The sequence below is a fragment of the Hermetia illucens genome, chromosome 6 (assembly GCF_905115235.1).
Source record: "Hermetia illucens chromosome 6, iHerIll2.2.curated.20191125, whole genome shotgun sequence".
NCBI classification, from domain to species: domain Eukaryota; kingdom Metazoa; phylum Arthropoda; class Insecta; order Diptera; family Stratiomyidae; genus Hermetia; species Hermetia illucens.
Window position 1 is genome coordinate 72,266,234 of NC_051854.1, and position 15,185 is coordinate 72,281,418.

Sequence of the window (15,185 nt, forward strand, 5' to 3'; positions counted from 1 at the left end):
TGGTATGGTCACGTGATTCGCGATAAAAAGAAATCACTTAGTAAGATTGGTCTGAACATCGAAGTCAATAGCAAGTACCCAAAAGGTCGGCCGAAATAACGGTGGCTTGATAAGCTGGATGGCGATTTCAAAGCCTCGTGATTACATCCAGATCGGGGGTTTGATAAAATGAAATGGTGAAACCGATCACGACTGGCCAACCCCGCTTGTGAACGGGACAAACGCTAAAGAAAAGAAGAAGATGTGAGGAGCGACAAGTGCATGACAGTTCCGGGTCATATAGTTAAAAATTCCATTGCCCTTTATTTTGAAGAAAGGGATTTAAATAAATCATTTGGTGGAAAGCTCTGTATTGATAATGGTCAATCTCATACGCTCGACAATCTGAGTCTAATATTATTAGCAAATGCGAAGAATTTAATCCACACCAGATAAAAAAAGTCGGGAAACCGGAAGCTATACGCTTCAGGTATGAAAGGTTTTGTGTATTTCTTTTATAAAGAAATTTGAGTGTGGATTTGTCCCATCAGTATGTAGCACGTAACATATGCATATATTATGTAAAAATACCCATTTTCTAGTGATATTGACGTTCAAAGTCTTGAATTTACACAGAAGCGACAGCTTTGACCTATTATAACTTTGGTAGTAATGGTGCGATTTTCACCAAATTGGGTAAAATTATGCTCTATGATGTAGCCTATATTCCTGAAAAATTTAGTGATTCTTGGGTGAACTTAAAGGGGATCTCCCTGCCAATTACGAAAAATTATAGTAATGTACTATTATTAATTTTATTTGAACAGGTATTGGTATGAAGGGTACTTCGCACCATACAGTGCCGTTGTATTGATTTTTTCAGGTTTTTCGGTTGTGTAGTTTCTGAGAATGGGTCCGTTAAAGACCGAGTTTCCGAAAATGAGTGCTGTCTCACTTTAAGTGCGTATATTTTGACTCCTACCCGCCCACTTTGCAATTCACGCCGAAACGAATGTCAGTTTCAGAAAGTACTAATCGGTACCTTTCATTTGATACCCTAAATGACTGTATCTGGTGAAAAAATTTTAAGTCCCCCCTTTCCATGTACAGGGAGCCCCCCTGAATCGATTTTAATACGGTTTTGTTTCACACAAAATCTTAAAAAAGGATAATTGCAAACTATCAAAAGAATTATGCTCGGAAGCAGGAGCAGGATAGGAACCACTAAAATCAGAAGTAAATGGTATTTTTACAGTATACAATACTCAGAGAGATTTGGAAACCATTGTAGCATCTTTCCTGAGATTAGTAACAAGCATCATAACCAAGGGGATCGAGACATACAGACGCGGTCTTTTTTCAGAAAGCGGTCAAAAAAGGATCTCTTTAACGCCAAATCTTTTAGATTAAGTTGTCTGATATCGTTTGCACTCCAATCCATGGACAAGGTCATAGACACCTAAATCAAAACTAACGTTCTAATATGTAATTCCTTATATCCATGTTAATACGCTTCCTCGGCAAGAAGGTCAATTACTTTTTATCAGCTGGCGAGTGTACTGGATATCATAGAAATTAAAGAAATAGCACTGTAAACGATTTTGGGACATCGACGGAGCGTTCGACCACATATCGCAAACAGAATTACGAGATGCCCAAATTCGCAAGGGAGTGGAAAACATACTATCCCACACGCACGTTTGTTGCGATGGAGCATGTTCCCCATAAACTTCACACGGCAAATGAGAAGTTACAGTTAAGGTTTTGTGTTAAACAAAATAACGGTTTATTATCCGTTTGTCTATCTATCACATTTATTATATCAGAAACCTACATTACTCTTGACATTGATTGCAATGGGATAACTGGGCTGCAAGAAAAGGGTCAGTTACATCAAGGACTCGTTTTCAGAAACTATTCAACCCAAATATATTATATGAAAAAATATCATGGCCCACGCATATGGTAGGTATCAAGGCCCCAAAATACTCTCCATAACCATACTTGTTTAAATAAAACTAACAATAGTGTGTTACCATCATCATCATCATCAACGGCGCAACAACGGGTATCCGATCTAGGCCTGCCTTAATAAGGAACTCTAGACTTCCCGGCTTTGCGACAAGGTCCGCCAATTCGATATCCATAATCATTTGAAGTACATTTTTTTGAAATTGATGTCATCACGTTTTTCAGTAATAAAGGCTATACTAAAGAGCAATCATACTAGCAAGTTTGGTGGAAATCATAATATTATTATCAGAGTTATAATAGGTCAAAGCCGTCACTTTTGTACAGATTCATCTAAACTATGAGCGGTAGCTGCACAGGCAGCGATAAATACCTATGCGAGCAGAACGTCAAGCCCAGCTACTTTACTCCGTTTGAGTGCATTGATAGCCGAAATTATTTATGTTCTGCATGGAAGAATAGTCCGTATCCGCCTGTTAAGGTGACTAACCATTTGATCCACACGAGGAGAATCTTCACCGGATGTAATACAGTTAAGAACCGTGGTGAAGTGTTCTTTGCACCTCTTCAATTGTTCATCATCGTGGATGACAAGTCGACCGTTGACGTTCTTCACAGAACCATCGAAACATTTGCGACCACATTCCATATTTTTCGTGATGCGGTATACACTACCGAAATCATTGCGTTCATACGGCGGCTCAGCGTTTAGCGATATTCTCATTTAAATTACTCATGTATCTGCCATCCTATCAGCAAGATGACTCTCTCACTATCAAGCGAGAGCAGGATCATGCAAGTGTTCGATATTGAGAATGATTTGACCGATGTCAGGGCCTCTCTTCTTACGCACACCCAGGAGGCAGCTCGTAAATCACTGTTGATGGCAAAGTGGTCAATCTGATTGCCCGTATACTCTCGGCCAGTTGAAACACAATTGACGTAATGGCAGGTTCTGTGCTCGAAAAATGTGCTATCAATGTGCCGAGGTGGTGAAAGATGAAGAACTCCGGAAATCTCTCATCACTATCGTTACGATCGTCAATATCGTGCTTTCCTATCACATGTCCGAGCAATGTGCTTTCTTGGCTTTCAGGTCACCCATCATGATCACAATGCTGCCGATCAGAACATTGGCGAGTTGGAGGTCCCGCCAACTGAAGACGACGGAAAAATAATGCCACTACCAAGTATAGAAGTCACAGTCCGTGCAATTCATCGGGTTAAAAATCATAAGTCGCCAGGAGCCGATTACACCAAGTGGTTCATCAACTTATGCTCAAGTTATGAGAGAGCGAATCAATGCCTGACGAATGGCCAAGAGGCATTATTCGTCTCATACATAAAAAGGGATATATCACACAGTGCAGTGAGTACCATCTATAAGCTATTCTCCTCTCTCTTGCTAGGTCGAATAGCCCCATATGCTCAAAACATCATTAGCCCATACCAAAGAGAGTTCACTCCAGGCAAATCAGCAACAGATCAGATTTTCTCTCTGCGGCAAGCGATGGAAAAACTGTTGGAATATGGACCTCAGTTTCACCATTTTTTCATCGACTTTAAAGCCATGAGAGGCCATGAGAGAATGCGGTATCTTGACGAAATTAATAAGTCTGACTAGGCTGAAACTGACCAATGTCCGAGGCCAGATAAAGCAGCAGTATCACTCTCAAGACCATTCGACGTCAACAACGGTCTACAACAAGGGGATGCCCTATCATGCGTCCTCTTTAACCTGGCCCTGGAGAAAGCGATTCGTGATGCTGACGTAAATGCAAGGTTACGATCCTCTTTAAGTCCACCCAATTACTGGCCTATCCTGACGATATCGACATCATGGGAAGAACGACCCGAGACGTACAAACTGCCTTCATCCTGATCAAGCAGGCGGCCATTAGCGCGAGATCTTGGGATGCACATCAATGAAGGCAAGACAAAGTATATGGTGGCAATGTCAGCACCAAAAACCAACCAACCAACAACATCAAACCGCACTGGCCAAACGGGAAGAATAAAGATATGAAACTACATTTTTGAGACCGTTGATAATTTCTCCTATCTGGTGTCAAACCAATAACAGCTATGATGATGAAATCCACGCTCCGCTGTTAGCAGTCAAGAGAGCCTATTTCAGCTTACGAAAACTGTTCCGCTCGAAACGTTTCACCATAGGGTCAAAGCTCTTACTGTATAAGACATTGATCTTGCCAGTCCTTATGTATTCCTCGGAGATTTGGGTTCTTAGCAAGAAGAATTTCGAACTCTTAGCCGCGTTCGAGAGATGAATCCTGCGAAGAATTTTCGGCCCCCTATATGAGGATGGACGATTCCGTAGCCTACATAACGGCGAAATCTATGAGCGATATCATGACCGTCAGGTTATGGATAGAATCCGGCGGTGGGCGGGTCACTTAATCCGTATGGATGAGGATGATCCCGCTCGGAAAGTCTATAAGTGCAATATCTATGGTAGAAAAAGAAAACGAGGCAGACCCTGCCTGAGATCGAGCGATGGTGTAAGTCAAGACGCCAAACAGCTTTAAGGTATATCGAATTGGTGGGCATTGGCGCAAAACCGGGATGAAGTTCCTAATTAAGGCAAGCCCAGACCGGATACCGGCTGTTGCGCCATTGATGATGATGATGATGAACAGTACCAGGTACCCCAGCAGAGAAAACTCTTGTCAGGTAGCCATCTAGGGTGGTCCCCAAACGGGAAACAGACACTGTAACTAAGTTGTTCTGACAACGGACGGCCGGAGCTCGTCCAAGAACAGCTACAACTTTAGCTCAGTACCGGGCCCGGCATTCCATGCTTGGGCAAAATACACTAGTGAATTAAAAGAAGGTGTGGTGACTCAGGAGAGTTCGAAAGGTACGGCAACGGCTAGAGAGGCGCATGCTGCATCTGCTCGGAGAGAGCACGGCGAACCGAAAAGTCAAACAGAGGATCGTGCAAAAATTTCGAAAGCCAAAGCTGAAGCAGACGTTAGAAAAAGCGAAGCGACGAACTGAGCGAGCAGCCAACCTATCGGGGCATCCAAACCAAACTTGTGCCGAGTGCTCAGAGGAGCCCTACGTGACGCCTCTGGGTCCCGAGACGCTACACAAAACAAATCTAGCAATCAGAGTCTTACTGAAGTAACAAAGTAAAGAAAAGTTGGGAAACAGGAAGGTCGACACTTCAGGTATAGAAGATTTTTGCTTCCCTATTTGAGGAGCACAACGCAGTTCTCCATTGGGTGGTGGCACTGACTCAAAATATTTAAATCGATCGGTTCTGTTAACGGCAGTGACCTGTCCAAAATCAGCCAATGGAGAACTGCGCAATGAAATTGCTCCACGCATTAACGCAACCTGGATGAAGTGGCGTTCCACAACTGGTGTTTTTGTGATCGATGTATCGGCGAACTTCTGAAATCTAAAGTTTACGCAATCTCGTCCGTCCTGTCGCTCTCTATGGTCCTGAGTGTTGGCCAGCTATAGAAGACAATGAACGGCATCTTGCGATAATGGGGACGAAGATGTTGCGTTGGACTAGTGGTGTGACACGTTTTCACATCAGAAATAAGGATATCCGTGATCGATCTGGAATTGCACCGATCGAGGAAAAATTGCGAGAGAGGCGTCTTCAATGGTGTTATCACGTACTTCGCGCTGTCGAGAATTCACTTGCCAAGATTGATCTGAACATCGAAGTCGATGGTAAACGACCAAAAGGCCGCCCGAAACAACGATGGCTTGATACGTTGCTTGGGATTTGAAAGCCTCGTGATTACATCCAGATCATGCATTTGATTAAATAAAATGGTGGAACCGATCACGAGCCTACCCCGCTTGTGAATGGGACAAAGGTAGAAGAAAGATGTGAAGAGCGACGAGCGCATGACAGTTGCCTGTCATACAGTTAAAAATTCCTTTGCCCTCAATTTTTTAGAAAGCGATTCTAATAAATCATTTGATGGATGGCCTTATATTGATAATAGACATCCTTATACGCTTTACACTCGGAGTTTAATATTATTGGAAAATGCGAAGAATTTACCCTACAACAAAATCAAACAAGTGGGGAAACCGGAAGCTAGACGCTTCAGATATGAAAGGTTTTGTGTATTTCTTTTATAAAAAGATTTGAGTGTGCATTTGTCCCATTAGTATTTAGCACGTAAAATATGCATATATGTTATTATGTGAAAATATTCACTTTCAAGTAATATTGCCATGCATAGTCTTGAATTTGCAGAGGAGCGGCAGTTTTGACCTAGTATAACTTTGTTAGTAATAGTGCGTTAGTACCAAATTTGGTAGGATCATACTCCATACTATAGCCTACATTGCTGCAAAAATTTGGTGATTCTACGGTGAACTTAAGGGGGGTTTTCCTGTCAATTACTAAAAATTATAGTAATGTACTATTATTAACTTTATTTGAACAGGTATCGGTGTGGAGGGTATTTTGGAGCCTAGGCACCAGATAGTGGTAGCCCTCTGATTTTTTCAGATTTTTCGGTTTGGTAGTTTCTGAGAATGGGTTCGTTAAAAAAAATGACCACTTTTAACCCCCCGCACTCCCCACCTTTTCAACAAAAGTCAAAATTAAGACCGGTTTCGAAAAATACTAACCGAGACCTTTAATTTGATACATGACTATATTTGATGAAAAGAAAACTTACACCCCCCTTTTGCATGTCTGGGGAACCCCCTTTGAATTCGTCGTAAAAGGATGTAACTCACTATATGCGTGAGCGTTCACAGTTCCGACCTTTCTACCAAATTTTGTGTTAATCGCTATAACCGTCTCCGAGAAAAATGCGTGTGACGGGCAGACAGACAGGCAGACAGACAGTAAACCAATTTTTATAAAAAAAGAGCTGGGGAGAAATATATTCTACAGGAATGTCTCACTTCAAGTGTGTTCATTTTGACTTCTTACTCAGGTACTTTGCAATTCACGGCAAAACTAATATCGGAGTCTATGCACGTCCTGGGACAGTGTCCGGCACTTGTGCAATGTAGGTCGATACATCTGGGAGAACACTTAATACCAGATGCAAAGCTGAAACTTCTGGAAGTGGGGAACATACTAAAGTTCCTAACGGTTACAGGCCTGCTTGAGATACTATGATCAACAGGTACACTATAACCAGTAAAACGGACACAATAGTTCTTCAAGGACGCGGTGCGACTTTCCCTTAACAGAATAATAATAGTATCGGAGTCGAAAAGCACTAATTGAAGGCTTTTATTTGATATCCTACATGACCAAATTTGAAGAAAAAAATGTTTACATTCCCCCTTTACGCGTACATGTTTTTGAAAAAGCATTTCCGGTAAGGTAATTTCTTGGTATACTGACGGATCCCTCACAGCAGAGGGAGCGGGTGCCGGTGTCATTGGTCCAAGGAAAATGTACTTTGAGCCAATGGGCAGGTACAGGGGGCAGAACATTCTCACCGATAGCCAATCAGCGATCAAGACACTTAGGTCCAACCAGGTGAACTCTAAATTGGTATGGGAATGCCTTGAGAGACTGAATACACTCGGCTCGTCCAACAAGGTCTGGATACTTTGGGTTCCAGGCAATGCTGGGTTGGAAGGCAACGAGGCAGCGGACGAACCAGCCAAGACGGGAGCAGGGACGCCTTTACACGGGGCCCTTCTGTGGAATCGGAAACGGTTTCATGGCTATGAATCTAAGAAACGAAGAGAAACGGTTGAGGGAACTATATTGGGCGGGCTTACCAGGGATGGAGCAGTCCAGGGTGCTTATTGGGGGATACGAACCCATCCCAAAGGATTGCTTAAACCTCACCAAAAAGAACCTCCAAATCATAGTGGGAATTCTCACTGGTGATTGTCGGCTGAACTATCACCTAGGGAAGCTAGGGATATCTACGGACACTGCCTGCAGGTTTTGTGAGGAGGAGGAAGAAACCTCTATACACGTCCTCGGACAGTGTCCGGCACTTGTGCAAAGTAGGTGGAGACATCTGGGAAAACACTTAATACCAGATGCAAAGCTGAAACATCAGGAAGTGGGGAACATACTAAAGTTCCTAACGGTTACAGGCCTGCTTGAGATACTATGATCAACAGGTACACTATAACCAGTAAAAGGGGCACAATAGTTTTCCAAGGACGCGGTGCGACTTTCCCTTAACAAAATAATAATAAAGGTAATTTCTTGGTATGTATCTAATATCATCTACAAAATGATCTTTCGAATACGTACCTGCCCCTCTTGCAAATGACAAAAGTAGCAAAAGTAAGTAAGTAAGTAAGTAGTATGTACCGACTCAATAAAACTGCTTTTAAATTTGATTGATAATATCATCTTACTTAGACCCATATCAAAAGATGATAGCTATAAAAACCCCATTTCCTCAATATTAAATGTTTAAATGTTTAAATGTGATTAAATGTTACTTTCCTTCCTTTGTTCCTACATATTTTACGCATTTACCTGGTGGCATGAACCGATTACTCCCCACTGGTGCTTCAGCATATGGTATTCCCAAAAACTGATCGACGTCATCTAATCCGGACTGAGGATGCATCTTTCGAACTATTCCTCTGATTCGTCCCTGCCTCGTAATGATCTCTTCTGTCTCCATCAATTTATCGGGAATTTGCCGCCTGTTGTAAGCAAGAAACTGATCGTGATTATGCTCAGCTGGCGGGTCATTATAATAATTTCTTTCTCCATCGTCATGATCGTAATGAGAAAGATCCGGTTGGTCCACAACATAATTAGCATCCCCATCCGAATCAAACCCTGTCGAATCTGCATCCTCGTGGAGATACCTCGGGTCGTCATTGTGATAGTTTAAGTCTTCTGTACTAAATGTCTCAAGTTTGTTAAATGAAAAGCCATTCCCAACATCTGGCTCAAGAATTTCGCTAAAAGCATTTCGGTGATCTTGCTTGGAATGCTTAGGGTTCAAGTCACTTTCAGAGGAAACATCTTTCTTGAAATAGTTCGTGGGAATTTCATCTTGGTAGAGAATGGCCGCTGCAAATAATCCATTCGTTGCAATCAGCAAACAAATAAGGAAGAATACATAAATGTGTACTTTCATTCTGAACTATGGCAAACCGAACCAAAGATTGACTTTTTGGTCTTTTAGCACCGAACAAGCACTGCAGCACTAGCACAACTTCTATCCGTTTGCCCAGAAAAAGAATTGAAGATAAATATTTACTTTTCACTTTTTCAACACTTACACTGCCAAGAGGGGGTTATTGAACTCAATATATTATAATTGGAATTCACTTCATTGCAACAAACGCAGAATATCTCATGGCATTGATCACATTTTATTAAAATTTTGACTTTCTTCTATTAGAAAAAATCACCTCACGATCACCTTTCACAAATTTCCGAAAAAAAGCAGTTTGCTTCGAAAATCTTTGGATCCCAGACCTGCTGTCTTATCCCCGCAGATTATACCGTTAAACTGATGTAAAAATAGCGACACTCAGCACACGTCTTTTCTGAGATCAGAGAAAGCATCCATTTGGGCTATTCAATCTAAGATACGGATCTCAGGAGTCGAGCCAAGATGTACTCATAAAGTTTCGTCAACTAAAGAAACACTTAAAAGGTCCCCATTTTAGAAACGGTGCTACAAATTGAGCAATAAGCATTTGACTTAATGGAAGAGCACCACAACGCAGAGTGTATAGGGAAATTGTTTTTTGAAATAATTATTGCACTTTTGATAATCACGTATTGGCTACTTCGTGCTTAATTTGTTGAATACCTCACCTGGTAACCGAGTACTAAATGCATGACATGGAATGACACATGCAATACTCTATAACCTGGCAATCAAATTGCAACATACCATGCATTCCATACACTTTGCAGCAAATTTCCAATACATATAGTATGTTCACATTCACTTAAAGATACACAGAAATCAAATAGCAAGTCCATTACTAGATATAATGATGGACAGTATATGTGTTGTGGGCAGAATTGAATTTCGTGGTTAATATGTGGGAACCTTGCTTTCCCTGCTAATGTGAAGGGCAAATTGCACCACAAATAAGGTTGGCATCAAAGTTAATTGAGTATCTGGAAATAGAGGATAAACGTAGTAACTGTATTGAAGGATATCGTATCAGTTTCTGCTCCAGCTTATAGGAATTGATGTGAAATCAATTTTGAAAATCAGAGAAGATATGAGGTAGACATTTTAAATATCAACGCATGACATATCATCAACTTTAAAGTACTCTAGCTTCCCAGTACGTGTCAACTTCGTGTAAATTCTTTTTCGAAGGTCTAGGGGGTTTTTTATGACCGCCGTTTTGACTACCTTATAGATAAACTTTGTGCCTTCCCTTGCATTGGTAGAAATGGAGAAAATACTTCAAGTCTAAAGGCAAATAAATCAAACATAGAATATTATGCTAATAACAAAAACTTCGATATTCTAGCCTTGCAATAAACTACACTGTTAACCATTCTCCCTTCTCAAAGTTTATTTCGGATTTAAATGTAATCATCACCATCATCAATGACGCAACAACTGGTATCCGATCTAGGCCTGCCTTAATAAGGAACTCCAGACATCCCGCCGAGGTCCACCAATTCGATATCCCTAAAAGCTGTGTGGCGTCCTGACCTACGCCATCACTCCATCTTAGGCAGGGTCTACTTCGTCTTCCTTTTCTACCATAGATACTGCCCTTATAAACTTTCCGGGTTGGATCATCCTCATCGATACGGATTAAGTGACCCGCCCACCGCAACCTATCCCGCCGCATTTTATCCACAACCGAACAGTCATGGTATCGCTCATATATTTGGACGCTATATTCTGCGATTCTGTAGCCTACACAGAATCGTCCACCCTCATGAAGGAGGCCAAAAATTCTTCAGAGGATTCTTCTCTCGAGCGCGGCCAAGAGTTCCCAATTTTTCTTGTTAAGAACCCAAGTCTCCGAGGAATACATGAGGACTGGCACATATCATTATCTTGTACAGAAAAAGCTTTTACCCTATGGTGAGACGTTTCGAGGGGATCACGGTTGTGATTTTCGAACCCAGATAGGAGAAATTTTCAACGGTCTGAAAGTTATAGTCTCCTATCTTTATTCTTCTCATTTGACCAGTGCGGTTTGATGTTGTTGGTTGGTCGGTTTTTGGCGCTGACGTTACCACCATATATTTTGTCTTGCCTTCATAGATGTGCAGCCCAAAATCTCGCGCCGCATGCTCGATCTAGATGAAGGCAGTTTGTACGTCTCGAGTGGTTCCTCCCATGATGTCGATATCGTCAGCATAGGCCAGTAGTTGGGTGGACTTACAGAGGATGGTACCCCACGCATTTAACCTCAACATCACGGATCACTTTCTCGAGGGCCAGGTTAAAGAGGATGCATGACAGGGCATCCCCTCGTCTTAGACAGTTGTTGATGTTGAATGGCCTCGAGAGTGATCATGCTGCTTTTATCTGGTCTCGCACATTTGTTAGGGTCAGCTTAGTTAGTCTTATTAACTTCGTTGGGATACCAAATTTTCTCATGGCCGTGTACAATTTTACCCTGGTTATGTTATCATAGGCGGCCTTAAAGTCGATGAAAAGATGGTGAAACTGATGGCCATATTCCAACAGTTTTTCCATCGCTTGCCGCACAGAAAACTCTGATTTGTTGCTGATTTGCCTGGAGTAAAGCCTCTTTGGTATGGGCCAATGATGTTCTGAGCGTATGGGGCTATCTGCACTGCTGTACTGTCTGATATCTCCCTTTTTATGTATGAGACAGATAATGCCTGTTCGCCAGTCGTCAGGCATTCATTCACTGTCTCATACCTTGAGCACAAGTTGATGAACCACTTGGTGTAATTGGTCGCCTCCATATTTAACCCATACATCTGTAATTCCATCGGCTCCTGGCGACTTATGATTTTTTAGCCGAAGAACTGCACGGACTGTTTCTCCTCTACTTGGTGGTAGCAGTATTTATTCGTCATCTTCAGTTGGCGGGACCTCAAACTCACCGATGTTCTAATTGTTTAGTAGTTCACCAAAGCATTCAATCCATCGATCCAATATGCCAATTCTGTTGCAAATCAGACTTCCTTCTTTGTCTCGGCAGTATGAACATCGAGGTATGTAAGACTTCATCCAGCTGACTTGTTGGTAAAACTTCCGCGTCTGGTGCGGTTGCTCCTTGTGCTTTTCGAATTCACAGATTTGTTGGTTCTCCCAGGCTTCCTTTTTCCGTCTGTGAAGTCACTTTTCCGCTCGCCGGAGTTCATGATAAGTCTCCGCGCATGCTTGCGTCCTCTGAGAATGCAGCGGTATGCAGCATTCTTCGGTTCCGTTGCTAACTTACATTCATCGTCAAACAAGCCGTTTCGACTCCTTTTGCGGCTGAGGCCAAGTATGTTTGTGGCCGTATCAATGATAACGTTCGTCAGGTGGTTGTGAAGATCATTTGTTGATGCTTCCAGGTCCTCTGTAGACTACGGTTATTGCGACATCCATTTCCCTGTTATAGGTGATGCGGAGGGCTGTGTTGTGAATAGCTTCAGTGTTAACTCTCACCTGATTGTCAGAGGGAATTCTGGGTGGTGTTGTTATTCGCACTCGGAGCACCATGCCAACGAGATAGTGATCCGAGTCTATATTGGCCCCGCTATATTTTCTAACATTAATCAAGGCTGAGAGGTGGCAGGGTTCGATCAACACCTGGTCAATTTGGTTGAAAGTGGTCCGTCTGGAGAAGCCCACATATGTTTGTGGAACGCTTTTAGCGCAAACTAGGTACTTCTAACAATCATTTCGTGTGACACTGCTAATTGAGTGATCCGCAGTCCGTTATCATTTGTGTTTTGGTGTAACCTGTGGGAGCCAACGTATCGCCTGAATAGGGGCTCCTCCCTCACTTGGCTGTTAAAATCCCGAAGTATGATTTTGATATTATACTTGGGACAGGCTTCTAGAGTCCACTCAACTGCCTCGTAGAAGGTATTCTTCTCCGACTCGGCAGTCTCCTCTGTAGGGCGTGAACGTTAATGAGGCTTAAATTTCGAAATTTGCCGCGCAAGCGCAGAGTGCATAGCCATTCGCTTATGTTGTGAAAACCGATAATAGCAGGTTTCATTTTTTGGCTGACTAACAAACCTACTCCGAGCACATGGTTTATTGGATGGGCACTATAATATATGGTGTAGCGACTCTTCTCCAGGAAACCGGTCCCTGTCCATCGCATCTCTTGTAACGCTGTTATATAAGCCTTATATTGCGACAGGGTATCGGCTAGCTGCTTGGCAGCTCCATCTCTGTACAGGTACATGAGTAAATGCGTTAATCGTTACTCCTTGTCGTTGCCGGGTTCGTCGTTGTATTATCCGTCCGACGCTCCTGTTGTGGCTTCGTAACAAGTTGTTTTCCGTGTAGGGTTATCAGCCATACCCAATCCGCAACCTGGAGGACCAGTTGGTAGAATTTGTCCCGTTTTTAGGAGCAGGAGACTCGCCTTCATCCTTCTCTGTCTGCAGCTTTTCGTTAAAAAAGGGCTCCTAACGGTCACCACGTGGAGGTGGAGATAGGGTTTAACAGGAGAGCTGTTGGTGTTGGTTCGGCACACGTTTCGCAGGATTTATGCTCCATCGTGGATATCAATCCACGTTTCGCCCTGGGACTACTACCCTTTGACTCTTTTAATGTAATGGCAAAGTGTAAGGGATATAGCAATGGTTTTTTTTGGCGTAAGGTAGGTGAATGGAATTGCGCACACGGCGTTGGACTCCCGGTTCGGTGCGTCATCGGACTACCAACTAAACACTTCCCCATCGTCAGAGAGGTAGCCTGGAACCGTTTGTTACATTATTTCGGGCTAGTCCCCGAACTCTCCCCCCTTGCGGAGCCTTCAAATCGGGGAATTCCTCTCACCAGCGGGAGGGGATAGGAGGAAGAGAACTGTCAGTTCAAGGAACCCCCTGCCATCCGGCTCCTCCACCGGTCGAGCTCTATTTTCTTAGCAATGGGAAAGACCAGAACGTAATGAACAACACGGCCCCACTTCCACAAGAAAAGAAAGGGTGGTGGGCGTCGTCCACAACTCCATTGCAAAACATGCAATCCGGAGATCGCACTTTTCCAAAAATTGGGTAAGGAAATAGTCGGTCTCACCATGCTTCCGATTCAGCCACGCACCTAAATTGCCGATGAGCCGAGCTTCATTTGGCCACGAGAGCTGCCACTCGTCTAGAGTGCGTTGGCGTTCTTCATCAGCAACAACTGATATTGATATGGCTTGACGCTCCTTAGAAAGAAGGGCAACGGTTATCACCCCCGCAATCACCATTACGGCCGATTCAGAGACAGTGCGGTACGCAGACGTCACCCGCAAAGCTTCCCGCGTCTGTACTTGCCCATAGCTCTGCGGCGTAGAGCAGGACAGACTGCGTTGAACTCATTAGGGGATGTTGCCTGCTAGACGCATATGTTCTTGGCTCTTTTCCATCCTTTTTTCCTGTTTATTCACTGTTATCACAACGATGGTCAAAACTGAAATGACTCCTTGATTAAATGTGCCAGTATTTATACTTTATTATCCGACACCAACAGCACCAACTGGTGCTGGTTTGATACTGCAAAGTCGCAAATAACTTCACTTGATTGCCCAATCGGCCATTTCATATGCAACAACCTAAAACATGGAATGTCTGTTGCACATTAAATAAATAGTCTATGTACGACGAGCTTAATACAAAAGGAATCATTGAACACCCAAAAATTCTTGCATAAAAAATCCACAAAACCTTTCATACCCGAAGCGCCGAGCTTCCGGTTTCCGACTTGTTTAGCTTCCGTCTAATTTGTCTGAAAATGTTCGACGACTGGGAGAACGGGAATTTATAAGTAGAAATTCATCGTTGGAAGCAAATTTATCCTAGGCAAATTTACTTTACCCACATATATAATACGCTTCCGAGAATACCACGAATTCATAATCTGATCGAGGAATTTCCTGATGAGTATATCTCCATCAACTCATTATATCTTAAGGCCCCGTTCCTCCCCTAGCACTTTTTGACTCGTAATTCGATGAAAAATACTAATGAATGAAAAATGTCAACTCTATCTAGTCGTAGGTGTAGGAAAGAACATATTGGGACACTTCTGCTTGTCTAAATTTAGACGAAAGATATCTCCGAACTGGCGCCACTGGTACTTGGCATCTAGTTCACAGAGTTTTACTAATCTGTA

General features: G+C 42.8%; 1 protein-coding gene across 1 annotated transcript in view; it reads right to left on the reverse strand.

Annotated features, from left to right (window-relative positions):
* LOC119660046 overlaps nucleotides 1–9,032 on the reverse strand; it is a 70,811-nt gene extending 61,779 nt beyond the window's left edge. Inside the window, exon 1 of the mRNA XM_038068424.1 lies at nucleotides 8,417–9,032. Within this exon, the coding sequence (XP_037924352.1) occupies nucleotides 8,417–9,032 (616 nt within the window). The remainder of the gene's footprint in view (nucleotides 1–8,416) is intronic.
* Nucleotides 9,033–15,185: the final 6,153 nt, after the last annotated feature.